This window comes from Propithecus coquereli, unplaced genomic scaffold, assembly GCF_000956105.1.
Source record: "Propithecus coquereli isolate 6110/MARCELLA unplaced genomic scaffold, Pcoq_1.0 Scaffold178, whole genome shotgun sequence".
In the NCBI taxonomy this organism is placed as follows: Eukaryota; Metazoa; Chordata; class Mammalia; order Primates; family Indriidae; genus Propithecus; species Propithecus coquereli.
The window spans coordinates 5,518,028-5,545,994 of record NW_012142523.1 but is presented as its reverse complement, the minus strand read 5'-3'; the positions used below and the strand labels follow the sequence as shown (position 1 = coordinate 5,545,994).

General features: G+C 54.4%; 1 protein-coding gene across 2 annotated transcripts in view; it reads left to right on the top strand.

Annotated features, from left to right (window-relative positions):
• GRIK3 (glutamate receptor, ionotropic, kainate 3) overlaps positions 1–27,967 on the top strand; it is a 219,119-nt gene that overhangs the window by 151,312 nt on the left and 39,840 nt on the right. For both annotated transcript variants that reach the window (XM_012642245.1, XM_012642244.1), the window contains exons 5-9: positions 2,145–2,198; positions 11,527–11,700; positions 12,312–12,455; positions 17,712–17,819; positions 21,102–21,215. In XM_012642245.1, the coding sequence (XP_012497699.1) occupies positions 2,145–2,198; positions 11,527–11,700; positions 12,312–12,455; positions 17,712–17,819; positions 21,102–21,215 (594 nt within the window). The remainder of the gene's footprint in view (positions 1–2,144; positions 2,199–11,526; positions 11,701–12,311; positions 12,456–17,711; positions 17,820–21,101; positions 21,216–27,967) is intronic.

Genomic DNA, 27,967 nt, shown 5'->3' with positions numbered 1-27,967 from the left:
TATTAGGTCATTAAATACGAAATGTCCGATTTTGAAACAAAAGCTTAGTTCATTGTATCTCAAACAAGAAGCAGTACAATTAATCAAAGTATGCACCTAAGCTATCGACACAGTTTTGCCATCTTAATGGTATTTAATAGCTTGTTTATGCCAGCAGCAAAGAAGCCTCAAGAGCGAGTGGTGATGAAATCTCAAAAGGCTTTTTCCACAGCTTGCTGAGAACTGAATATTTTCCCTTGCAAGAAGTGGTCCAAAGCCTGGAAGAAGTGTTAGTCAATTGGTGCAAGTTCTGGTGAATACATTGGATGACAGAGTTTCCAAGTCCAGCCTCTGTAGTTTGAGCAGCATTGTTTGTGTGACATGTGGTCGAGTGTCATCTTGCAAGAGGATTGGCCTGTGTCTAGTGACCAATCTCAGTTGCTTAAGCCAAGCATCCTCATCATTTCATCCAGCTGGTTGCGGTAGACATTGCTGTAATCGATTGACCAGGTTTCGTGAAACTGTAGTGGACAATACCAGCACTCACCACCACAGACACCATTAGATTTTCTTTCTTAATTATTATTTCAGAGTGTTACAGGGTTACAAACGTTTTGGTTACATGAATTGCTTATGTGCCATTTGAGTCAAAGTTTTAAGTATGCCCATCACCAAGATAACGTGCATTGTACCCATTAGGTGTGGATTTATCCATCCCCTCCTTCCCCCTCCCACCTGCTTGGTTTCCACTGTGTTTTACTACCATATGTGCACATGAGTGTTGATCGATTAGTTCCAGTTTAATAGTGAGTACATGTGCTTTTTTTGATGAATATTTGGTTTTGGCCTGTGTTTGAGCACTTCATCTTTATCCAGCCATTGTGCCGAATGCTTGTGATTGTCAAAAAGAATCCATTTTTCATCACACATAATAATATGGTATAGAAATGGTTCGCCTTTATGTCATGACAACAAAGAAAGGCAAGCTTCAAGACGATTTCTCTTGTGATGCTTGTTTAATTCATGCAGTATCCATCTATCCAGCTTCTTTACCTTGCTGATTTTTTTCAAAGGGTCCAATATTTTTGGAATATAACGTCAAACCTTGCTGCTAAATCAGGTGTAAGTTGAGATGGATTTGCTTCCACTACAGCTTTCAGCTCATCATTATCCACCTTGGTGTCAGGCCACCCACGTGGCTCATTTTTAAGATTAAAATCACCAAAATGGAACTTCTCAAACCATCAACATACTGCGTGTTCATTAGCCACATCCTTCCCAAATACTGCGTTGATATTTCGAGCTGTCTGTGCTGCATTGGTTCCACGACGGAACTCATATTCGAAAATAACACGAATTTTTGACTTATCCATGGTTTTACAAAAATTGCTCTAAAAAAAAACTTTGAAAAATAATCACAAGTCAAAATGTGTGTTGAAAGACTGAGGATGTACCTTCACAATAAAAATAAAACTAAAAGTGTCAAAGTGGAATGCCATAGATATCAACTGTCACACTTAGTGCTTAAAGAAATCAGACATTTCATACTTAATAACCCAATACAATGTAGACTTCATGATGCTATATAATAGTGATTCCACAGCAGCCATGTGACCCACTTTGTGGTCAGCCAGGACTGGGGAAGGAGGGATGTCTCAGCCCGTCTGGGGGAGGCTCAGACCCAGGCCAGATCCCCCGCCCCCAGGGCCTGGTGGCAGTGGGGGGAGGGTGTACTCTCTGGAGCCAGCGGAGCGGAGCCCGGAGCACAGGCGAAGGCGGTCTCAGTCTCGTGCTGATTCCGTCAGCATTTCTCCAAGCGTGGCAGGCTCAGAGACGCTTTCTAAAAAGAGATAACTGGACCCCACCCGGCCCTGCAGAATTTGGAATCTGTGGAGAATGTGACCCAAAAATCTGCATTTTAATCTGTCCCAGGTGATTTTGCTGCACACTCCAATGCGAAATTGACTGCTGTTGCTAGCCAGTACTTGTCACTGTTTGGAGGTGGCCTCAGAAAATGCCCCACTCCATGTGTCCAGCCTCTCCCCAACCCACTGCCAGTCCAATCTTGTCCCCCCACCCCCACCCTGTCCTCACCCCTGGGGTGGGGAGGAGGAGGGGGCTGCTTGGGTGTCCCTGCAGGTGGCTAACGCTCTGCTTTCCTGCAGGCCATGGCCATGGGCATGATGACCGAGTACTACCACTTCATCTTCACCACTCTGGTAACGTACCCCTGGGAACTAGCACGGGGAGGGGGTGGGGCTCCCTTGGGTCAAGGTCATTGTGGCCTGGCTTGGGCCAGCCCATTGGGGGCACTTGCTGCAGCTAGAGGAGATCCAGGTGGACTTGCTTCCTAAGGCTGTAGGTGTGGCCCTAGGTAAGGGCACAAAGATGTCTGTGTGCCCTACTCACTTTTGAGAAGCAGCATGATGTTACAATTAAGGGCAGGGACTCTGGAGCCAATTATGAACAAAGCTCTTCTGTTCAGTGGCTGTGGGACCTTGCGCAAGTCCTTTAACCTCCCTGCCCCAGTTTCTTCCTCTGCAAAGCGGGCTTCTACCTCCCATGACTGTTGTGAGTACTAAATAAGTTAATAAGGTAAAATGTGGACAGCAATGCCTGGCCCATGCAGAGCTATAGAAGTATTAGCTATTTTTACTGCCATGACCCTTGGTTCCTAGCCCACGCTTCCCCACACATGTCTCAGGCCTCACAGAAATTGCCACTTCGGATTCTTGCAACATCCATGCTGACGTCTGCCCACTCACTGTCAGCTGGGCCCGCCCACCCACAGGCTCCAGATGGGGCCTGTCCAAACTGCAAGAACATTTAGGGCCATTTAAACCCATTAGGATAATTAGTTGTGGCCTGAGATCAGCAGAATAAAGAGATCCCTGTGCCAAGGGGCACCAGCACTGAGCCGCCCCGCCTTGGAGCCAGATGCCCTCAGACCTCGCTGGGGCTCTTCCACCAGCCCAGGTCTGGAGCCAGTGACAGCCTCGCTGATCATCCTCTCTCTGAAACAAGCCTCCTGCAGTCCGAGTTGGCCTGGCCGCTGCAGAGCTGCAGGTCTCAGCTGTGTTCATTCATCTGTTTATCCAGCACCCAGTTAGGGTGCCCAACCCGGTGCCTGGGAGGTGCTCAGTGCTGAGGGCCTGGTGGAAGGTGGGACGTTTGAGGCCATCTTCAGAGAAAAGCAGCTACTTGAATGGGGCCTGGAAGGGTCAGTAGAAGTTCACCAAGGGAGAGAGAGGGAAAGATATTCTACACAGAATGAACAGCATAAGTCAAGGCCAAGGAGGCAGGTTAGCCCCTCAGTGGTGTGCTGGAGCTGGCGTGCTCGGGTGTGAGAGCCGATTGCAGACATCTCCCAAACCACATCATATGGGTGCCTTGAAATCGCCGTGGTGGGAGTGCTTACACCACAGAAGCTGGCAAGGGCTACAAATAAGCCCCCGACCCAAGAGCTGGATATGAAGCATGTACCTTCTCTGCATCCCCAGCCCTCTGTACCCTGTGCCCATGGCAGAACTCAGGGGCCACCCTGCATGTTCTTCTGGTCCAGGACACAGACCTGGGCACCTGACAGGAGCCATGATGGGAGAAAGGGATCCTGGAAGCTAGTGACTGAGACCAGGTACTTTCTCCCCCAAAGCCCCTTCTGGATTTCTGCTTCTCCCTGACACGCTGAGTCCTGGAAAGTCACTGGAGGCTTAGGATGAGGCCGCCGGATCGCTGATGCTCTACCTCTGTCCAGATCTGGGAGCAGGGCAGAGGAGCAGGCCTAGGAAGGTGGGGTGGGGCACATTCCAGGGGCCCATGGCCCTCTCTCATCCCGTCCTGGGATCCTAGGGTCCTGAGACCAACTTCTGGGCCCTGGGCAGCGTGTCCAGCCAGCCGTGCTTCAGTAGCCCAGCACATCCTTCTTGGACTTTCATCCCACTGGGTCACCTCCCTAGGGCCTCGGTGCCCTGGGTTGGTGTGACAAAGCCCTGGAGTCCTGATGAGAAGGCACGAGGGAGGGACAAGGGAGCGCTGCAGAGGCAGGCCGACATTCCGGGCCTGCTGCGGGGCCCTGTAGACTGTGGCCCGGCACATTGCAGCACAGCGCGGGGAGCAGGCCTCGGAGGCAGACAGGGAAGAGCGGGAGCATCTGCTGCACCGCCGCTTAGCCGTGCACGTGGGCGGCTTACTGAGCCCCCGGCCTGCTTCCTTCCCATGAAATGGACTCAGTGTGCCGTGATGCTTCTGGGCTCCAGCCTCCTCACTTGGCCTCTCCTGACTGTAAGGAGCGGAACTCACTCAGGTAACCTCACGTCATCAGGGAGTTCTAGAATGAACCATCGGGCCACAAGGGCAGACACAGAGAGCGGTTCTGGATCCAGAGCAACTTTAGATCTCTCAAGGATTATGGTTTTCACCCCCATGTCTGCTCCCTGCCTCTCCCCCGGTGCCCTCCCCTGCTCTGGGCTTCTGCTCCTGCCTGTTCTCTCTGTCCCCCGGAGGTTTCGGCACATTGCAGCTGCCCGGGCACGTCACACCCAGTGACCATTCACCCCTCCCCTGCCTCTGCTCACCACTGCTCTCTCTGAGCGTCACCCGCTTTCCCAGGTCGCATGCTGACTGGCCAAGCACCAGCCAGTGTTTCTCCACAGGGAGAAACAAGCGTTTGGGGCGGGTAATTCGTCATTCCAGAATGTCCTGCCCACCATAGAATGTTTAGCATCCCTGAGCCCCACTCACTCATTTCCAGTCTTGGTGACAAATAAATAAATAGCCCCTATGTTTCTAAATGCTCCCAGGGCTGGGGCTGGGTCACCAGCCAGATGGTAGAAACGTCCTTGGGACAGGGACCACTCCTTGGCCAGTCATCTGAGGTCTGCCCATGGGCTCGGAGAATATGAGACAGAGCCATCGAGCAGTAGGGCTGGGACACTGGGAGGTTCCTTTAGAAGCATCCTGTGGTCAGGGCAGGAGCAAAGCCTGTGTATCTCATTCACCCACCCTGAGTACACCCTCCTCGCCCACTCTGTCCACGCAGGGCCTGTGATAAACTCCCTCTGGGCCTTGTTCCCGGTTCCAGATGTAAATACTTAATTAAAAGCATTTCCAACAGGCTCAAGCCCTCATTCCAAGGCCAGAAGGGGCATCCCCTCAGGGAACTGGTGGAACAGCAGAGCCTGAAGCTTTGGACCCTCAGCCCTGAGGCCTGGCTGACCTTCCAGGGCCAGACTCTGGAGAAGGCACCACCCCAGTGACCCCAGAACCCTCCACATTGCCATTGCCCATGGGGTCAAGGTCAGAGATCTTAGGAAAAGGATCCTAGTGCCCCCGGGCCCTACCCTGGCCCCAGACAGTGTCCATTTCCCTTCCTTTCATTCCCTTAATCAGTCATTCATTTGTTCATTTGTCCAGCAGCCATACACAAATCCTTTCTAGGATCCCGGGCACTGAGCCAGGCACTCGGGTGGGCGGGGTGCACAGAGGTGGATCTAACACAAAGCTCACAAGCTGGTGGGCTGCCTTTGGGTATTTAAGGATCAAGGACTGTGCCTGGTTCACCTCTCTGTCTCGCTAATGCCCGGATGGGTGTATAGATGCATGAATGATGCCATACGAAGTGGAAAGTAATCAGTGAAATTGTCAGTACACCATCGTAGCAGCAGTCAGTTTAGACCACGGGCTCTGGTGCGAGTCTGCCTGTGTTAGAATCAAGGCTCTTTGACTTCCTTGGGCAAGTTACTTAACCTCTCTGTGCCTCATTTCACTGTCTATAAAATGGTCGCTATAAAATGGTGACAATAACGCACTACCTCATAGGATTGTTAAGATGAGTATGGCATGCATTGATATCGGTAAAGTGCTCAGAACAATGCCTGGCACTTATTAATGTGCAAGTTAAATAAACTAATTAAATAGCTCCTGCTCGTGTTTTCTGTGTGCTCAGCATACCCCAACCCAACCAAAAATTCAGAATAACGTTCCAAGGGAGATATGCCTCTCCCAGTGTTATAGAAAAAATGGAAACTGAGGCTCAGAGATGTTATTCAGCAAGAAGGGACAGAGCAAGGGTTCTCCCCAGCAGGGTGCTGTCCAGTTCCAAAGCCATCTGCTGAAACCTGCCATGCTCAAAGTCCACACAGAGTGTTCCCTGGGCTCCTCTGGCCAGCTCAGTTCTACACACAATGCCTGGCCACGATGGTCTAGACATGGTGATTGGGGCTATTGTGGGGAACAGAGCCTCTGCAAATCCCAGGGCACCCACACTTCCCTGGTTCCAAAGCCTTCTGATATTCCTCTTCACCCCTCTGAGGCCAGCAGGGCAGAGTCTTGCTCCTCATTGGCTTGTGGAGAAACTGGGGGGCTGTCTCCCAGGGTATTCCCAGCAGTGCGCCACATCAGGGCATCAGCTTTGTCCCCCGGAGTCCTCTCCCCGCCACGTCCTGCCCCCAGCTTCAGGGCCCTCCTTCCAGCCCTGCTGGCCCAGAACTCTGCCTCGCGGTTCTCTCTCGCTGTCCCATTGGTCAGCCGCAGCTGTATTTGGGAGGACGGTGACATTTGGCATTTACCTCCTTCCCTTTTGGAATCCCACGTCACCAGCTCTTTCTAAAAAATTCTCCAAGTTTCCTTCTCCTGTGCAGAAGACGTTTTAATTACCCCAGCTGCCATTATCTGTTCCAGCCAGCTTCGAGCCATTCCCAGATAACCCCGCGTTAATCAGCCCCAGCTGAGCCCCTGCTACATGTCATGTGTTAGGTAAAAGCCTGGAGGTGAAAAAAGAATTATAATAAATTAATAGATAAGCAATCACAATTAATGCCACTTCCCGGCAATAACAGTTATATCATGGGGAAGATATTTTCATCTGTCATTCCTTAAGGCGATGTTTTCCGAGCTTCAGCTTCTACCCATTCAGACCCATGGGGTGCTAATGAATTAGTCTATTATGTTATGCTGAATGTTTCTAAAAGGTCCCTCGTTGATACTGAATTCAGTGTGTCAACATTTGGCATCAAGAACGCAACTTTTTGCCAAGCAGCAAGGTTGCACACAGTTCACTCTGTACAGCACTTGGGGTCTTGGCCCAGGGCAATTTGGGCAAAACAAAAAAAAAAACTGGAGCTGGACAAAAAGGCCTCTTCACCAGCTCTCCATTGTCACTGCCCTCACGTGACAGGGATGGGGACACTGTGTCACAGGCCCTACAACACTTTGCAGCTAAGTGCAGGCTGGAGGGTGCCAGGGAGGAAGGTGGCCCCCAGTCTGCCACCCTTTCATGCCCCCTCCCAGGCTCTGACTGGCCACAGCCTCGGTGCACGTCTCAACAGGCCAAGCGCCCCATCTGGAGACGGGACGGGCTGGTTTCAGCAGCACGCGAGACCCCGCCACAGCCAGGGATGCCCCCCTTCACGCTGAGGTCAGCCTCTGGTCCTAGTGGATGGTAAACTGAGTCATGGGGGCCCTGGGCAGGCTAATGCTTTGGCGTCTCTCAAGTGTGAGGTATTAGGTCATCGTTGAATTGGAGGAGAGGCTGAGCCCGTGCAAGGAAGGGTGAGGAGGGCGCCCCCTGGGGGCAGAGCGCTGCTTCTCTTCCACGGCCCCGGCAGTGCAGCCTCTGGCCTCAAACTTGCATCCGCCATTCTGCAAAACAAAATCCCCCCAGCTCCCCAGACACTCCTCCTTCAGAGGCAGTTTGGGGAAGATACCATCCTGCCCCCCAGGCGATTCACGAAACCACTCTGAACTTCCAGGCCCACAGAGAGTCTCTCTGAGAGGAGGCTGTGAAACATTCCAGGCCCTTCCCGTGATGTTTAAGCGCCCCAGGCAGCTACCCAGCTGGCTGGCCCTTCCTCTCACTTTGGGTGACAGGAGTATTTGGCTCTGGGGCTCACAGGGGAGACAGGCCCAAATCCAGACAGTTGTTACCAGTGGGGTGAAAACCCAGGAGTCCCAGGATAAGAGCAGAAGGGCCCCTGGCTTACCTTGTTGTGCGTGTGTAGTGGAGAAGTCAGCAAAGGCTTCCTGGAAGAGGCGACTCTTAGAGAATAATCCACCCAAGGAGGGGCAGGAAGACAGGCATTCCAGGCAGGGCACAGAACATGCGCAAAGGCGTTGGACATGGGGCTGAGAAGCAGCATGAGGGGGCCAGGCCACCGGGTATGGGAAAGGGGGACTAAAGTATTTTGGTGTTCCTGGGGCACAAAAGGGGAGGGGTGGGAAGGAAAGTGAGGCCAGAGGGTGGAGAGCTTTCCAGAACTGTACTAAGGACTTTGCACTTTATTCCGAGAAGGATATAAGGAGTCCTTGATATGTTTTAAGCATGGGAGTGGCAGAGTTGAATTTACACTTCAGCAAGATCCCTGCAGTCCCTGCCTGCAGAGTGACCACCACGCCCGTGGGTGTGAACTGCAGGCCAGGTGGTCAGAGCCTGCAGATGGGAGGAGTGTACCGGGAAGGAGGGCTCTGGAGCTGCACAGCCTGCAGTTGACCCCACCACTTCCCCGCTACTGGAACAGAAGGCCTGCTTTCTCGTGGCTCTGCTCTTCCTCTGTACTGGGCTGACAATAGCACCTCCTTGCAGGGTGGCCGTGTGACTTAAACAAGGTAATATATTAACATAGAAGGCCCTGGCACAGGGCGTGCTGTTCTGAGGTTGATAGGTGCTCCGTAATGTCATCTCCTTGTGATTGTTTCTATACTGCCAAGAGAGGTGAGACCAGAAGGCCCAACCCATGTCTGCTCCAGTAACCCGGAAATGTCCCTGGGGGCTGTTCCCGATCGTCAACACAACCTGCTGTCAGAAAAGGCAGAGCGGGAATATTTGTCAAACACTTACATAATGTTTAGTATGTACCTGGCATGTTCCAAGTATATCTATTAACTCATTTCTTTGCCATGCCAGCTAGTATTGTCACCCCCATTTCGCAGATGAGGCCGCTGAGGTGAGCAGAGTGGATGAGCTTGAACCCAGACGTTCTGGCCACATACTCATCACCTCAGTGTCTGTCCCAGGAGGGGCCTCTGGGACGTGTGTCCTCCCCACCTTGCTGCCCTTCTCCGACTCTACAGGCATCCCAGTCGAAACCCAGAGCCCTCCCTGTGTGTCCCCCAGTCCTGAGCAGCAGCTTAGAATAGTGGCTTCGAAAAACTCGCCCAGACTCTGGATCGGAATATCTAGATGTGGTCCTTACTTTACAAAAAAAAAAAAGGTTTTCCAAGGCCATTTCGGTTGCTTGCTTTGGTTGGGCCACCCCTTGGGGCCTTGGGGCCCGGGGTTTTTGAGTAAGACAAACAACGGTGCATTAGTAAATGTTTAACAGCCAGCCCTCTGAAAGGCAAAAAACAAACAAGCAAAAACAAACACAAAAACCGTGATTTGTAATGCTTGCAAATTTCCATGGTGCAGATACTCCCACCGTGGCCAATATCAGCCACCCATGTGATGTCGCTGAACGCAGACTCGGGAAGAAATGCTAGCATTCAGCTCTCGTGGCCCGCGTGGGCCAGCACAGCATTGAAACAGACCAGGGAACAAATTCAGCTCTGCCTTTTATGAGCTGTGTGACCTTAGGCAAGCCACCTCATCCCTCTGACCCTCTTTCCTCATCTGTAAAAAAGAGACTCAAGTATATTAAATACCTGCTTCGTGGGACTGTGGAGATGAAGCCATATATATTCCACGTGCAGGGCTGAGCACTGTGCCCACCCTCTGCTCCACACTGAGACTGGGGCCACATAGACACCCTCTGGCCATCTCAGTGGGGACCCTGCATCTGCTCAAGCCCTCGTCTCCTGCTCTCCCCGGTCCCTTCCCCATCCCAGAGCCTCACCTAGAGTTAGGGTCACATTTGCTTGGGCCAGCTTCAGACTAGACTTTCTCGCCTGGCCTTAAGCCTGCTCCAGACCTCTTCCCTACTTCCCAAATCATCAAAGAGGAAACCAACATGGTGCATTCCAGAGGAGGCTGTTTTGGGGGTGCAGGAGTAACAGGAGGAGTTCGGCATCCATCAGGCACATCAACCAGAGGAAGCCAGCACAGTGCGAAAGGTCTCCAGGTTTTATCACCCGTCACCTTTCCGTGAGCCGTCCCTGATCTCCGGAAGCTGGGACTGTGAGAGGCTGCACGTGCCTCGTGGTGGTGGCAGTCACGAGAGACAAGCACAGCCCACGTTGTGTCCCAGCCACTGTCTCCCAGCACAGGATGTTGCAACAAGCGGGGGCCAGGTGGATGGCTGCTTAGTGGGGAGAGTGTGGGAGGGTGTAGACAACAGGCGGAGAAGAGCTCAGACAATGACCTTAAGACTCAGTTTCCCCACTAGTGGGATGGGGCCAATTAAGATTGTCAATGTATATATTTCAAAAAATCAGAAACGTGAGTCTCATGCAAATACAGAAGGAACGTGTGTCAGAGATGTATTCAACCCACTAATGAGGGAACCGGGAGGATGGTAAAGCCGGCTCAGACGGCATTTGAGGAATTGGGTATTTATAGGTGTTTCAGGCAGGGAGTGGGCATAGAATGAGACTGCCAGGTTAGACAGAAGATGGATTAATGTCCTGTAAGGCAGTAGCACCACAGCCTTGAGGATTGACTTTTCTGCTGCAGAAAAATCTACAAGTTAGAGCAGAGTCTGGGCCTTTAACCAGCAGCTGACAATGAGGTCAAACCCGGTGCGTTGACCCGGAGACTCTGGGCGGGCCTGGCAAACTGTGTCTCGTTGTTGGAGTGAAAGGACACGCTGCTCTCCTTGGCCTGACTCCAGGTTTCGGGGGTTCCCACAGGACGGAGCCCTTCCCGGCTCCTTGCACTCCCACCTGCCACCTGCTCCACTGCCATCCCTCCTGGCTTAGGGACACCTGGCTTCTGCCTCTGCCCCCTGCCCTCACCAGCCCACCTTGCCCCCAGACCTGGAGCTGCAGGGAGGGCTAAAGCCGGCCACCTGAGCATTAATATCCTATCCCCCTGGCCCTCTGGCTGCATGCAGCCTGGCCCACGACAGGCAGGCTGACCGCTGTCAGCTGCTCCTAGGAGGCAGAGGCCAGGAGGCCCTGGCGGGGAGGTGGGGGATGAGGGGAGGGAAGAGGGCAGCACTCTGAGTCCCAGGTGGAAAAGACTATTTTTAAACACCCTCTTCTAGGGGATAAATACTCCCTTCAGCCCCCCTCCAGGTAACTTGGCGATACCCAGACCCAGTGCCCTCTGTCTCCCCAGAGTGGGCGTGGGTCTACCCAGGGGAGGAAATGGCATTAAGAAGCTGCTTTGGTGTGTGAGGCTGGGCATCTTGTGCAAACTGTTTTGCTGGGTCCCCGAAAGGGGAGTGATCCCCGTTTTGTAGATGGAGAAACAGGCTGAGGCCCCCAGTTGCATGTAGGGTCTGTCGCTGGCAGCCCCCAGTTCTGAGTCAGACTCCAGGGCCATGCTCCTAGGGGGGCTCCCAGAACTGCTCCGCGAGCCCTAGCCTCCCGCAGGGCTGGGTTTGGAGGGGCGGGAGTGGGCTGGGGCACAGGGCAGGGCCACGCCTCCGCCTACACAAACCTCTCTCTGTCAAGGATCTCTACGCCTTAGACCTGGAGCCCTACCGCTACTCGGGGGTGAACCTGACCGGCTTCCGGATCCTCAACGTGGACAACCCCCACGTCTCGGCCATCGTGGAGAAGTGGTCCATGGAGCGGCTGCAGGCGGCTCCCCGGGCAGAGTCGGGCCTGCTGGACGGAGTGATGATGGTACCGCGGCCGGGGCGGGTTCCGGGGGCGCCCCACCTGCCTGCCTCCTTTCCTTCTCTCTTGCCTCCCAGTTCTGTCTTCCCTCCACCCCTTCTCCCCTTGAGACCTGCCACGTATTGGCCAGACCCAGGCTGGAGCTGGGGACACAAAGATAGAGCAGACACAGTTCCACCCCAAGGGCCCTATCTGGTGGGGACCCAGGCCTGTAAGCACATGGTCACCGAGAGCAGGGGTGAGGCCCAGGGATCCTGGGCACGGTGGACCTGAGGCTGTGACACGCAGGTGTGAGGGCTGAGGAGGCAGGGAGAAGAGGTGTGGTCAGGGCGTAGGTAACAGCAGCGTGGGGCAGCCGGGTGGGGTGGCAGGGGCTGGCAGGAGGAGGTCTGAGCTGCAGAGGGGGCATGTGGGCGTCTGCAGGGCAGCAGTCAGGCATGCCTGGCCTCTCAACAGAGGCATGGACAAGGTCACCTCTAGTGCCCCAGGGGCCCATGTCCCTCACCAGGACACCATGTCCCTGTGGCTGGAGAGGGGCGGGGGGGTGGAACAGGCAGGCTGGGGACTGGAGGGGCTCCGGATCCGCTCTCAGGCAGGCCCTGGGCCCTCCCCTCCAGACTGACGCGGCCTTACTGTACGACGCCGTCCACATCGTGTCCGTTTGCTACCAGCGGGCACCCCAGATGACCGTGAACTCCCTGCAGTGCCATCGGCACAAGGCCTGGCGCTTCGGCGGCCGCTTCATGAACTTCATAAAGGAGGTGAGTGCCCCCGCCGCCCCCACTGGGGCTGTCTCCCTGGGGCTGTCTCCCTGGGGCTGTGGGTGCTCCAGGGCAGCAGAGCCGTCGAGGGCCCTGGTTTGGGAGTCAGACGGAGCCGATTTCTAATCCATATGAACTTGGATAGGTTGCCTCACATCTCTGAGCTTCAGTTTCCTCGGGTGAAAATGATAGGACCAGACTTAGGGGTATTGAGGGGCGTGAGTCCTTGGCACATGACACGTGCTCGGTAGGTGGTCGGCATTGTCAGCAGGGTATAGCACGGGCTTTAAAGCTCGGATGAGGGTCTTTCCTTCCCGGCTGTCTGACCTTGGCAAGCTGGAGAGCCTTGCTGGGGCTGCCCCGCGTCTGTGAAATGGGCGTGTGAAGCATGCCCGCCCCGTGGGAATACTGTGCAGACAAACTGAGAGGCCACGTGGAAAGTGCCCAGTGCAGTGCCTGGCAGAGGAGCCCACCCCACACACTCACCTTCACACCGCGGGCCCACAGGGACCCGGCTCTCCTGGCACCGTGGCACGGATTCTAGAGAAACCAGAGAACGGGGAGTCTGTCCTGCCACTGAGATGACCGTGGAAACACAATGTCAATTTTTAATTTCAAAAGATTCTTCATCTGCTTTTGTCCTTGTGAGCCCTGGATGGCAGGGTTTATTGTTCCCATTTTATGGATGAGAGAAGCCAAGGCCTGGACTTGCATTCTGGCTCCATCACAACTGGCTGTGTGACTTTGGTGAGACCATTAACTCTTTGATCCTCAGTTTAGGACAGTAAGAGTGCCTGCCTTCAAAGATTGTCAGGAAGACAGTGAAAAACCATGTGCACGGCACCTGGCCCAGGACCCGGCCAGCATCAAATCCCAGCACATGATAGATGAAGAAGGTTTGGGAGGACGAGATCCAGGCAGGGTTATCCTGGGCCAGAGGGAGTGACCGTGTCCAGGGCAACACCAAGGGCAGTTGGGGGGCTCCGGATGGCCGATCTCTTTAACAACCACAATGGACCAGAAATGACACGGGCTGCCTTGGGAATGCATTCGTTTATTCAATGGCTCTTTGTCAGGGACTGCTGGGTTCCAGGCATGGAGCTATGCACCAGAGGCCCAACGGGGCTGAACCAGAACAGCTCCTGCATGCACAGAGCTCACAGCCTGGGGCAGGGGTGGGATTCATCCGGTCCTGGCACCGATGGACGTAAGCCCGTATGCACAGGAAGGCAGCTCTGTGAGCGCGAAAGGCAGAGGAACTCCCCACCTCACCTAGGGGGCAGGGCAGCTTCCCCGAGGTCCCAGGTTCATCATTGCTTGGGATAAGGCCAAGGACAAGGATTAAAACAACATTAGAAGGAATATGGATGAGACACAGGCTTTAGAGCTTGACACATGCGCCTTTGGATCTCATATGTACCTCTTCCGGCCGTGTGGCTGTAGACAAGTCACACAACATCCCTGAGTCAGTCTCCACGCCTGGCAGACAGTCATTGTGAGGGATCCGTTACGTCCTCAGCTCTAGGTCCCTCGCCCCGGAAGGGACTCCAGTACCAGCAGCTTTGGTACAGGAGGACCATGGCAGTCCCTTCCCATCTGGCCCGTCACACCTGCAGAGGACGTCCCAGTGTCCCATGTCCTGAGCAGGCCCTTGGCTGGCGATCGGGGGCCTGCTCTCGGGGACCCTGGGCCCTGACTCCCAGCCCCAGCACCTCCCTCCTTAGCAGGCCCCCAGCTGAGCAACCAGAGGCCACCATGAGTGTCTCAGTGACCTAGGCCACCACCCTGCCCAGGATCCCTCCTCTGACTCAGTGGGGAGATTTGGGACCCTTAGGGGCCAGACGAAAGTGGTTGGCAGCAAAACCACTTAACCGTGTGACCTTGGAAAAGCGACTCAAGTTTTCTGCGACTCGGTGTCCTCCTCTGTGCAATGGGGATAACAATCGCATGTGTGTCACAGGGTTGTTGTGAGGATTCCTGAGTTACCGTACCTGTGATGCTCTTAGGACAGTGCCTGGCACATAGTGAGCGCTGAGCATGTTGGCTGCCATCACTGTCATCTCCATCATCTCTACTGTTGTCACCGTGGCTTCCTGTTCGATGGTGGAGTTCCAGCTAGTGGGTCTACCGGCCACATTGCTGCAGGAACACCCTCCCCGTTCACCCTTCACCCCTTACCCCTTGGGATTTTTGAGGCTCAGCCGTGAATCCCTGAGGGGAGCAGATGCACCACTGCCCACCACAGAGAGGGGGCCCCATTCTCCCTCCAGCCCTGGCTGGCCTAGGTGGCGTACCTGGCCCCGGGCCCGAAGAATGACCCCCACCACTCACACTCCGTTACGGGGTCCTTTCAGAAACATTCATCCTGTCTCCACGGTAGGGCCGCGGAGGCCCAGAGCAGCCCCGTGGCTTGTCCGTGGTCCCACGGCTGGCCTCGCAGATCCCAGGTAGCCTGCCTGAGCTCACACAGCCTTCCTTCCGACCGTTTCCGAATGGCCCATCTCCCCATCTGACTGTGTGACAGTAAATCATTTTAAAGACTTGGCATTTCCGAGAGGAGCTGGAAAATACCAGGCCGGAGTTCAGAACGTGTGAAGCATCTTTCATTTAGCAAGTCCTGAGCGGTGTCTAGAGGGGGCAGGCGGCCTGGGAAATGTCACGGGGAGGAGCCGCCAGCGCTCCCTGCCCTGCCCTGCCCACCCACCCACAGACAGGCCGTGCACCTGCTGGCATTTAATTCCTGTGTGGCTGACAGGCAGGAAGGCTTCCCCCAGAGGCAGGCTTGAAGGCACCTGCTGTGATTTCCCCTGGGGGCCGGGAGATAGCCTGAGGGCGTGGGGGCCGAGGGGTGGGGAGGCAGAGGGACTGGGGAGCCAGCCAGAGGGAAGCTGAGCCTCCCTGTGAAGTCATAAACAGTGGTTTTCACCTTCTCTGATGCATCTTTTAATCTCTGTCCTCAAGCCCTTGATCCCAAGCCCTGGGCTCCATGGAAGCTCTCCCCACCCCTCCTTGGGTGCCACGACCCCAGGCTCTGCTACTGCAGCAGGAGAATCTGCCCTGCCTCACCAATACTTGGGACCTGCTAGTTCAATCCCTCTTTGAGCTTCAGTGTCCACGTCTGTAAAATGGGGGCGATGGTGACACCCACTAGCAGGATCACAGAGAGAGCTCAGTGAGCTCATGCAGGGAAGGATCCTAGCCCTCTCTGACCAACTTCCCAGCCCTCCCTGATCTAAGGGAGCTCCACAGGTGGAGGCAGCAAAGGAGAAATAATAATCTCTACCACTTAGTTGTGACTGTATATGCGGGCATTGTGCTAAGCACTTTGCACACCGCTTTTTATACCTGTGAAGTAGGTAATGTCTTCCTTCCTGAAGCTCAGAAAGGTTAGATTGCTTGTGTAAAGCCCAGTGTCTAACCTCCTTTGCCATACGGCCTCCTGGGCTCCTCAGGGAGTTGCCCTGCCTAAGTTAGTACACCCGTTCGCCCATTGCCCTGCCCATCTATCCAGAGCACTGTACAGTACCTTGGGGTGGCCCAAATGCCTGGAGATGGCCAGGGTTTTAGTTGAAGATCCATAGGTAAACCCCCGGGATCCGCGGGCCCGTGAACTTGCGGGTCGGACTGTGAGTGTGTGCAGGGGTGCTGGGGAGCTTCTGCAGGGAGAGGCCACAGAGCCTTTTTCAGAGTCTGCTGGGGAGCAGGACACAGTGTGGCGGAGCAAGGACTTGGGGCCAGGTTTCTGCCATTCAGACCTTCCACTGCCCCGCGCCCCTTCTCGGGATACCCTCCCTTGCTCCCCACCCCTTCTCTGGCCCAGGCTGGCTGGGATCCCCCAGATCTTCTCCCTTCCTCTTGCTCCCAAGTCCACCTCTGTTCCCAAGGACTCCAGGACGTGTGGGGTTTGTTCTTCTCCCAGACACAGAAAGCTCGTGTGTTTAACTGTGTTCTGGCTGCTGTCCTACGCTCTTGGAGGAGAGAGAGGAGGGAAGTGAGTCCGGACTGAGGAGTGGAGCCCTGGGACCCCAACTTCTTGTTTGGCTGTGCCTCTTGTTTACTCTGTGAGCTTGCGTGACCCATGGCCCCCTCCAGGCCTGCTTGCTCGTCTGTAAAATGGGAAGCACGGTCCTTCCCTGGCCCATGGCCCAGGGCTGCTGCCGAGGTTGTGTGACATGAATGTGTGAAAGTGCTTTGTACAGTGAGTGCTCTCGGCTCACAGGAAAGATGTTATCTAGCATGGAGTCAGCAAACTTTCTCTGTAAAGGGACAGATAGGAAATAATTTAGGCTTTGTGGGCCAGATGGTCTCTGTCTCGAATATTCAGCTCGGCAGTGGCAGCGCAAAGGCGACCACAGCAATACGTGAACACATGGGCATGGCTGTGAGCTAATAAACTGTTTACAAAAGCAGGCAGGGGCCAGTTTGACCCACCAGCCAGAGTATGCCAACCCCTGATCTAGAAGATGGAGCTTTTCTCAGCTTAGGTCTGCCCTAACCTCTGCCTGCCGCTCTGTGTGTTAGTGGAGCTAATGACAATTTAAAAATGACAAAAGCTACCATTTATTCAGGGCTCAAGTTGTGCCAGGCACCATTCTCAATGTTTTACATGACTTATCTCATTTCACCCTCATTGCATTTTGGTAAGATGGGAACTGTTATTAGTTCCATTTTATAGATGAGGAAACTGAGGCAGAGAGGTGAAATGAAACACTCAAGGTCACACAGCTAATTGTGGTTGGACCCAGCCTTCTGACCCCAGAGTTCTTAGCCACCATGTGCCTGGAGCTGGAGTTGGGGCGTAGAAGTGACGACCTTCTTGGTCCCCCAGCCTCTCTAGGGACTGTTCCAAGTGTCTGGTTTTACAGCCAGGGCCAGCTCAGCCCGTTGGCTTTTCTGCCTCTGGGTGGATCTCACCTGTCCCACCTCTGCCCGCCTAGCCCCCTGCCCTCTCCGGGGATCTGACATGGGCCCCCTCTTCCTGTGACTTCGAGGCGGGGGCTCATTTGAGCACATCCAAGATCGATGTTGTACACGGGAAGGTGCAAATGTAAAGCTGGCTAAAGAGCATAATAGAATTTATGGAAATCGCTGGCTCGCACCGCAGCCCGAGCAATGATGGAGGTGATTATTAATTAATCATGGTCTTGGGGGAACAGTATCAGTGCAAGGAGTAATTAAAATGAAGCATTGTACAGTTGTACCGAATGATGATTTATGAGCCCAAGGAATTGCCGCTCTGCCCTCTCCCCTCCGCAGGCTCAATGGGAAGGATTAACTGGACGGATTGTTTTCAACAAAACGAGTGGCTTGCGGACAGATTTTGATCTGGACATTGTCAGCCTGAAAGAAGATGGGCTGGAGAAGGTGCGTGGGCTCAGGGGAGGAGCAGGGGTTTCTCGAATCCCCCACGACAGACCCCAGGCAGAGGCCCAGAGGCAGGCGCAAGACCTAATCCAGCTGCCCCGCCCAGGGCTAAACGAGATCCCATGTGGCTTGTGCCTCTGTGGGCCCATCAGAGAACAGGAAGACCTGGTGGGACTGGAGGGTGCAGCGGCCAGTGGCCGGGCTATGGCAGACACTCAGCGTGGGCCGCTGGGGATGCTTAGCCTGGGAAACACGACAGAAAGCTCACGGGGGAACAGACTATCTCTGAGTCCCCACAGGGATGTCATGGGGCAAAAGGACAGACAGCAGGGAGTGTCATCCTGAGGAGTAGTGAGCTCACTGTCACTAGAGGCATTTAAGCAAAGACAGAGCGATTGCTTGTGCGGGAGACAGGAGGTGACTCTTATCCTGGGAAAGAGGTTGGAGCATGTAGATTCTGAGCCCTCCCACGAAGGCTCCTAAGGCCTCTGTGATTGCAGAGAGTTTGGAGGGGGAAAGCAGGCCTGCCTGGGGCCTCCCATCTGGCTAACACAGAAATGTTACAGTGAGGCCAGTCCTCATCGCTGGGCACCTTCCCAGCATACGCTGTCAGAGTCAGACTGCTGGGCTCAGAAGGGTATTTTAGGTGAGTCCCCAAGTCTTGGCATTCCCTGAGACCTGGGGTCTGGGGGCTCAGCCACACTCTGCCCTAGCAGGCTGGTGCCCGGGAGCCACTGTGGCACCTCTCCAAGCCTGCAAGGCGGGGTGTATAAAACGCAGGGAGCAGAGGCCAGGAGAGTGGAGGGGCCTCCGCTGGTGCGTCCGCGCCTCAGGGTTCTGACTGCTCTCTCCTCCCTGCCCTGCCCTGGCTCAGGCCTCTTATGTGGATTATTTTAACACCTCGCCCTGGGTCTTGAGCCTTCCAGCCATCCCGAGTGTACACACAGATGAGGCTTCCCCAAGCACAGCGCACCCTGCTCTGAAACTGCCTGTGGCTCCCCAGGGCTGAATTATTAAGCTTCAGCCCCTCACCTGGGCCTTTAAGACCCTCCAAGAAATGCCCCCGCTGGCCTCTCCAGGCCTGGTGTGTGCAGCTCCCTGAAGCATACCATGGTCCATTCACACTCGCTTCCTCCTGTCCTTCCAGGTCTTTGACCGTGCAGTTGCCCTGGTTGTGGGATGTGACCTCTGTCACTCGGGCACGAGCCTGGCTCTGCCTGGCCCAGCGCTGGCGTCATTGTACCTGTGGCCATGGTTACTCTTGTCACTCACTCCTGAGTTTCTCTCCGACTCCTGGGAGCCACTCTGAGACAGGGGGAGGGCTGGGGAAACCTCACCATTCCTCTGCCACTGTTTCATGCCACATGTAGCATCAGTCTTAGGGAAAGGGGCTGTGGCCTCCCTACCTAAGATCGTCAAGGCCACTTGATTCAACCCTATACACACTACGTGAGTTCTCATCAAGAATCTTCCAGCTTCTATTTAAACTCCTGCAGTGACAGGGAGGACTCTTCCTCTTCTGGCAGTCTATGATGAATGCCATATTCACTCAAGTGGCTATCCCATTTTTGCTCTCTCAGTTGCCCATCTCTGGGGATAGCCCCAGAATTTGAGGCAGGGCAATGAAATGGCATGCATGTCCCCACTTCGCGCTCTGTGCCACCGCAGGCATCAGTGATTGACCATTGGAGCACTCTTTCCACCTGAGCCCACCTGCAGCATCCTTCTCCCAACAGCCCTCCAGGCAGCTGGTACAAATTGACCATAGCTAATACTCAAGAAAAACTCCATTATCCCTGGACAAAGGTTGGCCTGCAGAGGCTTCTGGTCACAGCCACCTGGATTGTGAGCAGAGAGCCTCTGCAGGCTGCATCCTCCTCAGTCCTGACTGTACTCGCATGCCCCATAGCACCTGGTGTCTAGCAGGGCATGCAGTCGGAGCTCAGTGGATGCCTGACGGGGTGAGGGTTCCTGCTGTCCATGCAGCCTCTGGACAGATGCTTGTTGAGTGTGTCCTTCCCCAGGTGCTCTGCTAGCCACCCTCGTGCTAACTTGGCTCTGAGCTTGGCCCACTTAAGAGAAGAGCCTCTTCAATGCCATCTGCCTGTCTCTTCCCCTTGTGGCCCTGGGTGGTCCACGTAGGCAGAGATCCTACCCTGAGGGGGATGCAGAGCTCCCAAACACGGCCACTCTGCCTCTCATATTATCACTTCTGTTTGCTAAGCCGGGTCATAGCTGATCCAGCCAGCTCCAGCCGGTGGCTTTGGGAGGATTAAGGCAGAATTACCCAAGCATAATTACATGTCTCTCTGCTATCTGCTTTGCACAGCTCTCTTAATGGGATGTTTGCATTCGGCCTCTCTGTTTAATTGATTAAGTTTCCTGAGTACCCCCCAACTGGGCCAAGGACAGAGTGGGCATGCTGAAGCCTTCCTTGGGTGAGGGGAGCTGAGATCAGGCAGAGCTGGGTTGATTTGGGTCAAAAAGGACCTTTAAGAGGCCCAGGGCTTTAGGATCATTTGTAAACTTGACCTTTCCCTCCCCCCCTCTAGCCTCAGGCCTGGTATCAATAAGGATGCTATAGGGAGAGAGATTATGCCACCTTGGCCGGAGCATCTGCCAGTTTAGAAGTAAAACCACAAAGCAAACTGCCTTCAAACCCAGCAGCACCCAAGGGTGAACCCAGGGAGCTTCATCCTCTCCTGTGCGACCACCCCCAAAACAGCCACCAAGGCCGGCCTCGTGCCCCAGCCTGCCTTCCTGCACATGACACTGTTCACTGTCCTTTACAGGGTCCACAGATGTTTAGTGAACGTCTTCCTCGTTCCAGGCCCTGTCCTGGGCTTTGGAAGGCATCTGCACCTGGGAGCTGACGGGGGCTGAGGCCTGATAAGTGAGCACCCAGGTGCCCGGGGTGTTCCCCAGGAGATGTCCCAGGGCAGGACCTCGCATTGACCATGGACCCCTGATTCCCTCCAGCATCGTTTAGCAGCTGCGCAGCCCTAGGGGTCCCTGGGGCTGTCTGTGCACTTACCGTCTCCCTCTGTACCTTCCCTTTCAGCTGTGATGAGTTTGCCAGCAAGTGGGGGCTGCAGAATTCAGGAGACTCAACACCTTGGAGGCCTCAGCGGGGGAGGAGGGAGAACAGCAGGGTTGTCATCAGAACAGTCAGTTCAAAACTCGACAGCAGACGATGAGGACGGTGATGGGCTTGGAGACATGGAGAAAGAATGGGTAGACTGAGGACTCAGCATCCTGCTTTCTGTCTGTCTGTCCTTCCAGGTTGGGGTGTGGAGTCCTGGCGATGGGCTCAACATCACGGAGGTCGCCAAAGGCCGAGGCCCTAATGTCACGGACTCTCTGACAAACAGGTCACTCATCGTCACCACAGTGCTGGTAAGAGCCTGCAGCCCCTGCAGGAAGGACTGTCTCACCTGGAGTGGGTGACCTTGTGGGCTGGACAGACCTCTCTTTCCCCCAGCTGTCACAGATGGGGTACCTCTTACGAGGCTGCTGGGGGGCAGGAGGATGGTGGCCGTGGGACTGCAGGAAGGTGGAAACGCTTAGGGTCTCAGAGAGCAGCTGGGGCACAGCAACTCCGCTCAGGACCACGAGCAGGAGCCCCTGTGCTTTTCCCTCTCACCCCACTCACTCCGTGGGCCCTAACATCTGAGCAAGATACACGATGGGGTGGCAGCAAGGGAGGTAAACTGCCCTTTGCAACAGGACTCGGTTCCCAGGGAAAGGCCCTTCCCACAGGTCAACCCACACGTGGTGGGGGTGTGGCCACACCCAGAGAGCTCAGTGGGTGCTGGGAGTCTGTACACATGCCACAGTCTCCAACGTTGTGTCCCAACAGCCATCAGCCACAGCCACTGCCCCTGAATGGAACTGCATCCCATCCTCTCTCCACTCCCCACTCCTCACCCCTTCCAGCCCAAGAAGGGGCTCCTGGGGTCTCCCACAGGTGCTCTGCACCTTCGAGCTCGCCAGTAGGCAGGGGACAGACCGGGCCACCGGCCTCCTTTTGCTGACCAGAGCTGCGCCAGCTCCGTGTGCACCAGGCCCTCCTGGAAGGCCCCAGCGTGCCCACAGGCTCAGCACGGACCCTCTCAGGGACACAGCACTGCTCTTGGGGCCCCAGCGGGGCATCCTGCGGGGAGGCAGCCCAATCACAGCCCGGTGGGCTCCGACTGAAGACCGTTTGAGGACAGGTCTGGCTCTAGTCAGTGTGTACTGTAACAAAGCATGTATGTCTGTAAGGACCATGTGCTGAGGTCTTTCCTCTGCACGCAGGGAGCTCAGCCCATTTGGGGTTACGTAAGGCTGCCCCAGAATGGAACCTTCCGTGGTGCTCGGACAGGGTTTGCACCCACCTGTGTCCCTGCAGAGGCAGCTCAGAGGGCCCTATTGGACGGTCTTATGCCCTCCCCTCCGGGGTAACTCACCACGTATGTGCTCTGTGGCTGGGTGGTGGACGTCATGGAATGGGAAGGGGGGTGACAGGAAGAAACCCCATCCTTCCAGGAGTCCCAGGGAGTGGCAGACACCAGGGTGCTGTCAGCATCTAGAGAGGAACTTTAGCCTGTGAATTTCATCACCAGCCCCCAGGGTTATGATCACTGAGAGGATCCACGTTAAAGGCGACAGAGATCCCATGGTGGTTCCAGACAAGTTGCTGGGAAAGCAGGAGGAGGTGGCCCGGAGAGACACTGACTGACCCTCCTCCTTGGGGCAAGACCCACATACTAGCATCTTCCCAACAACCACACATCCTGCCGGACTTTATTGATCAACTTTTTGTTAATTAAACAAATATAAAAACCAGACTACTAAAACCAATAAGTGAAAACATCTCAAAAGGAACAGGAAAAAACCCATAATGTAAAAAATGTAAAAGACAAAAATAAACACGTAACAAGCGCAAAGGGATGAGAGTGAAGACTGATGCGCAGTTAAAGGAATATCGATGCAGACAAAAATAGAAAAGACAGGAGAGTGGAGAGGGAACAAAATGAAAAGGTTAAAAGGAATATAAGCAAGAGAAAATGAAGACAAGAAATGAGATAAAAAGGGAAGATATTAAGAAAGACGAAAAATTAAATAATTTATAGCTCTGACTAGGCAAGGTAAAAAATGTAAAACCAAAATGTCAAAAAGCAAGAGGATAAAAGTGTGACAAAGCTAAAATATAAAAGGTTAAAAATAAAATAATAAAAAGGTGATAAAAGATTAAAAGCAGGGCCGCATGGAACGGGAGATATAAATAAAACACTTTTCATGAGGCAAGATTTTAAACAGGTAAAACCAGTCTGATTTAAGGGATTAGGAGGGGAGATGATTGAATGAGCTAAGGCGACTCAGTCACAAAACAATACTCTGAACACTGAGAGGCAGCTAAGGATCACGTTCCCAAAGCATGCAAAATATAAGCACCTGGAAAGAGCAAAGGGTTACAGTTCATTGAAATGGCGGCAGCCTGATTTCAAGGGCATAAAACCCTTCTGCAGAGGCACGCGGGATTCTTCTGCACGAGCAGGGGAAGAAGCCGGCGGACGCCCCATGCTCTTGACCTGTGAATACTCAGAGCTTCTTTGTCAATACTTGCAGCTTCTTGCAAAGGTCCCCGACCTTCTATGGAGGGCTCGCCCCCAGCATCCAGCTGGCTCCCGGGCATCCCAGGGGCCAGGGAAGGAGAGAAGCCCCTCTTGGCCCACAGCCTGGCCACAGCTCCGTCTGTCCCGCACCCCTCAGCTGCAGGGCATCCAGGCAGACACGAGCCCAGCAGTCCTTTGGGACATGCGGTGTGTTCGGAACACAGGGTCAGAGCCATGGGATGATTAAGAACACGCGCCTTTGGGGTGGAATCCTGGCTTTCCTGCTGACTTACTGAGTGACCCTGAAAAATCACTTACCCGCTCTGTGCCTCAGTTTCTCCATCTGAAAAAGGGAGGTGATAATGATCTTACCTACATCATGAAGTTGAGAGGATGAATGATTAATACGTATAAACGGTACGGAGTGAGTGCTAAGTGATAGCTGTTAGTGTTATTCGTTATTATTGATTACAGATCCGGTCCCCAGTGAGCTCAGGCTTAGCACAACATGCAGAGTGAGAGTTCTGGAGAAAACCTCTGCTCTGGCCACAAGCCTGAACGCCACCAAAGACACCCCTGGCCATGGCCACAGAGGTGATCTGTAGCACAGGGCGCATTATGTTATAAATTTGAATTTGCATTTGAATGCCACTCTCTATTGGTTACACTTGGCTGCTGCTTAGAATTTTGTTTCCCAACTGATCCCTGAAGGCATTAGGGTTTGCGACCTCCTGAGCCCCTTGTAGGCTCCTGCTGAGACATAAAACTCCAGATCGACCGCCGACCTCATCTCCTGCCTCGGCCACGGTCAGAGCTCCTGGGCCTGATGTCACAATAATTCCCTGCCCCTCGGCCCCATTGCCTTGACCTCTGACACAGCTGCTGACCCACTTGAAGCAGATTTCCCACTGCCCATGGATGGGACCACCAACCATCTTAACCCCATCGTGTGGTGTCAGTACTCACACGGTCTGGGGGTGGCCCACAATTCAGCTCTCTCCATCCCCTCTGCCTGGAGATCACTGAAGGGCCGGCTCTGCTTGTCCCTGTGGGGCAGTGAGAGAAGCTTCATCGATTCTGGAGGCAGGGGAATGGAGGGAATGTCCCCCAATGGGGACCAAACATGTGACACACAGCCTTTACAAAGGTCTGCAAGAAACTCCCTATGTCCAGCTGGAAGTATCCTCAGAGTCTCCTGGGAGAGAGATGCCCACTTCCATGCAAGGACGGGTCTGGGGCCACCTGAAAAACCTAGAGATGCTCCAGACACTCCAGGGAATGTTCCCAAAAGGCTTAGCGTGGTCTGCATGTCCTGGAGTCCTGGGGGATAGTCTCAGGCTGGGGTCTGTAGGACAGCTGCAAGGCAGTGGGGAGTGGCCCAGCCTGGCCCAGCCCCAGCTGCTGTGGCTGAAAACCCAGCCCCATGCTTAGCGGTCTGAATGCAGGACCTCCACCTCCTGCTGAGAGCACAGGCCCTGCCTGTCTGGGAGCGTGTTGTCAGGGCAACAGCACTTTGAGTGACAGGCAGATCCCAGGGTACAGGAACCAGGGTATCAGTACAGGAACATCAAACTACTCTGCCCTAGAGAACAGGGCCTGGATCCAAGAGCCCTGATGAGAGGGGTTTCTCCTCCCTTTCTTTCCCCTGGAATCTGGCTAAGGCAGAAGGCAGCAGCTCTGTGTGGGCTGCCCCCAAACCTACCTGCTCTTCTCCCCTGTCATGAACCCTGAGATTAGATGCTAAAGATGCCTTGCCCTGGACAGAGAGATGGACAGAGAGCCCTGACACCACCCTCTCTGGCCCTTCGGAGCTGTAGGCAGCCTTCCCATTCCTGAGACTGAAACAGCAGCAGCAGAAGCCTGGAAGCCTGCCCTCCCCCGCCCCCTCTCTGCCCGGCCCCAGCCTCTGTTCTGGTTCCGCTCTTCCTTGAGCTCATGAAAAATTCATCTGCCCAAACCTCAGCTCACACACCGAGAAAAAACACCCGACCCACTCCTGGGGGCCCTGCTTTTGAAGGTTCAGGGCTCTTTTGGCTGCTGATATGAGCAGTGGAGTCGGCGTGCGTGTGGGTGTGTGTGCGGGTGAGAGACCGGCTATGCACAGGTGTCTGAGTACTCACTGGCGGGTGCATCGTGCCGTGTGCACATCGCGACCCACATAGACTCAGCTGCCAGGCAGGCTGAACCCTCAGCACCCAGCGGCGGGAAAGGAAAAAGCTAAGGCCAGAATGTGGGCTGGGAGAACCATCCCAGGCCAGGGGACCATTTTAGGCCCCTCCTGCTGGGAAGACAGGACTCCTAATGCTCTGTCCTGGTCCTGACTGGCAGAGGCCAAGGCCCAGGGTCCGAGCAGGGCTAGCGGACAGAACCCCTGAGAATGTGGTATATCTGTGCCAGGAGCGTTGTGCGTACGTGTGCGTGCGTGTGTGTGTGGATGTGGGTTGATACTGCCTAACTCGGAAGGGGGCTTGGGAATGCGGCTCTCAGGTAGCTAAGCCCTGGATCCTTCTCTGCTTGGGGATAGCCCCTGGAACCCCCTCTTCCACGGCCATGGGTCCTGTCACTGGGAGAAGCTCAGCACTGGGCCTGGCTTTCGCACTGACGTAAGCGATCGTAGAGAAACCAGAGCGAGAGCCCTGGCAACGGAAAGTTGGAAACGGTTATTTTTCTGGGCCCTTGTTTTCTGTGACTTGTTGAAGAGAAATATTACCCCTGCTCCCACGGCTGCTCTCCCAGAGCAATAGGAGAGCGTGAAGTTATGAAATTGAGGGCACCTTCACTGAGCAATCGATTAGCAGCCGAGAGAGCTTGTGAATTGGCTGTCTGGACATTTCCAGTAATAAATTGTGAAATAGTCCATGAATAAGTAGTTGGCGGAGTTCAGAATTACCCCCTAGGAAATGTTGCAGGTCTAGAGACACATTACTAAGGCGAGCACCATTTTAATGCTCTGGGCTTTGGCTGTTAAATATGTATGCCATCCGCAAAGCACTTCCCGAAATTAATGGCATTTTACAGCTGCTCCGAAGGCAGCGTATTTATATGGAGATGTATAGATTCTGGGGCTGTGGTGGCTTCACAAATGAAGTGCTAATTTTAGAGGATTGGGCTAGGGAGGGGCGTGGAGAGAGGGTCAGGGAGTGAGCTACATCAGGGACCTTTCCTGAAATGGTTTTCCACTGGCCATGGTCTTTAACCTTTGATGACATTGGGAGTGGTCTCCAGTCTGGATAGGTCAGTGCAGTAACAGGACAACTAGTACACCCGAAGGAGAAGAAGACGATGATGCCGATATTAATAATAATAATTATAATTATAATATTGGCAGCTAACATTTGCCAGGCACTATTCTGAGTGCTTTTCATTGATTGACTCATTTTATCCTCCCAACAACCTTGTAAGGTGGGTTCTATTTTTTTTTTTTTTTCACACTTTACAAAAGAAGATAGATTTTGTCTAGGATTTTGTATGTGGTTGGTAGGTCCCCTGGAAAAGATGGTACCATCTCTCTAATTCTTCTCTTGAACTAAAGTCAGGGCCACCAGGTACAGTGGTGCAGCTTGTTCACTGCACAAGAGCATCAACCAAAAGGATGAGTTGGGACCGAAATCTCACCCAGGCCCTGCTCGCCAGGCCTCATGCCAGGGTGCAGGGCAGCATCTGCCCAGAGACGAATTTGCATAAAGGCAGTGTATGGACCAGCCAAGGTTCCCTGTCCAGCCTCAGCGCCTTTCCCAGGCCCCACCTGGACTCTTCTCCAACCTTGATGAGCTGCCTACCCGGTTAGAGGGTGAGCGTGAGAGGCACTAGATTCCGCGTGGTGCCTTGCCAAGGATCCCCCTTCCTACCCAATTAGACTGAGAAGTGGTTTTCTCAGAATCCCTGGAGAGGTGGGAACCCCTTGGGGAGTCACACACACTCCCTGGCTCTTTCTCTCAAGCATCCCAAAGACTGCTGAAAAGCTGGGATGGATCAGTCATGGGGTGGGATGGGATTCTGAGAGGTAGTGTTGCTAGAACCCATAGAATCGAGCCTTCCTGCCACAGCAGAAGCCCGGAGCCCCGCAAGAGGCTGCGGGCGAGTTTCTCTCCTAGAACTTCTGACGAGGGTCTGCACTGGGGCCTCCACTGCTCACCTCACCTCAGGGGCCCATGAGGTCAAGGGAATGGCCCTGCCGGTGGCGAGGACAATGAGACAGGTGTGTGCCTTATTGTGGGCACGTGGACATGAGCTTCCCGGCTTACATGCCTTCTGCCGGCCGACGGTTATAACCCACCAGCGGAAGGCTTGGGGCATTGCGACACCTGGGCGCTGAGGTGGGTGTGAGGAGTGATGGGTGACAGGAAGAGGCAGAGGAGCTCAGGCAGAGACAGGGCAAGGGACGGATGAAGGAGGCCCAGACAAGTCCAAGAAGACTGGAGCTGTCATCCAGGAGCAGGCGCAAGGGGAGCAGCTCTCGACCTGATTTGGGGATCTAGAAAGGTCCATAGGCAACCTTCCTGAGGGGTCACCTGCTCACCTGGGAGAGGCTCCATGGGGCTCAGGGTCTCT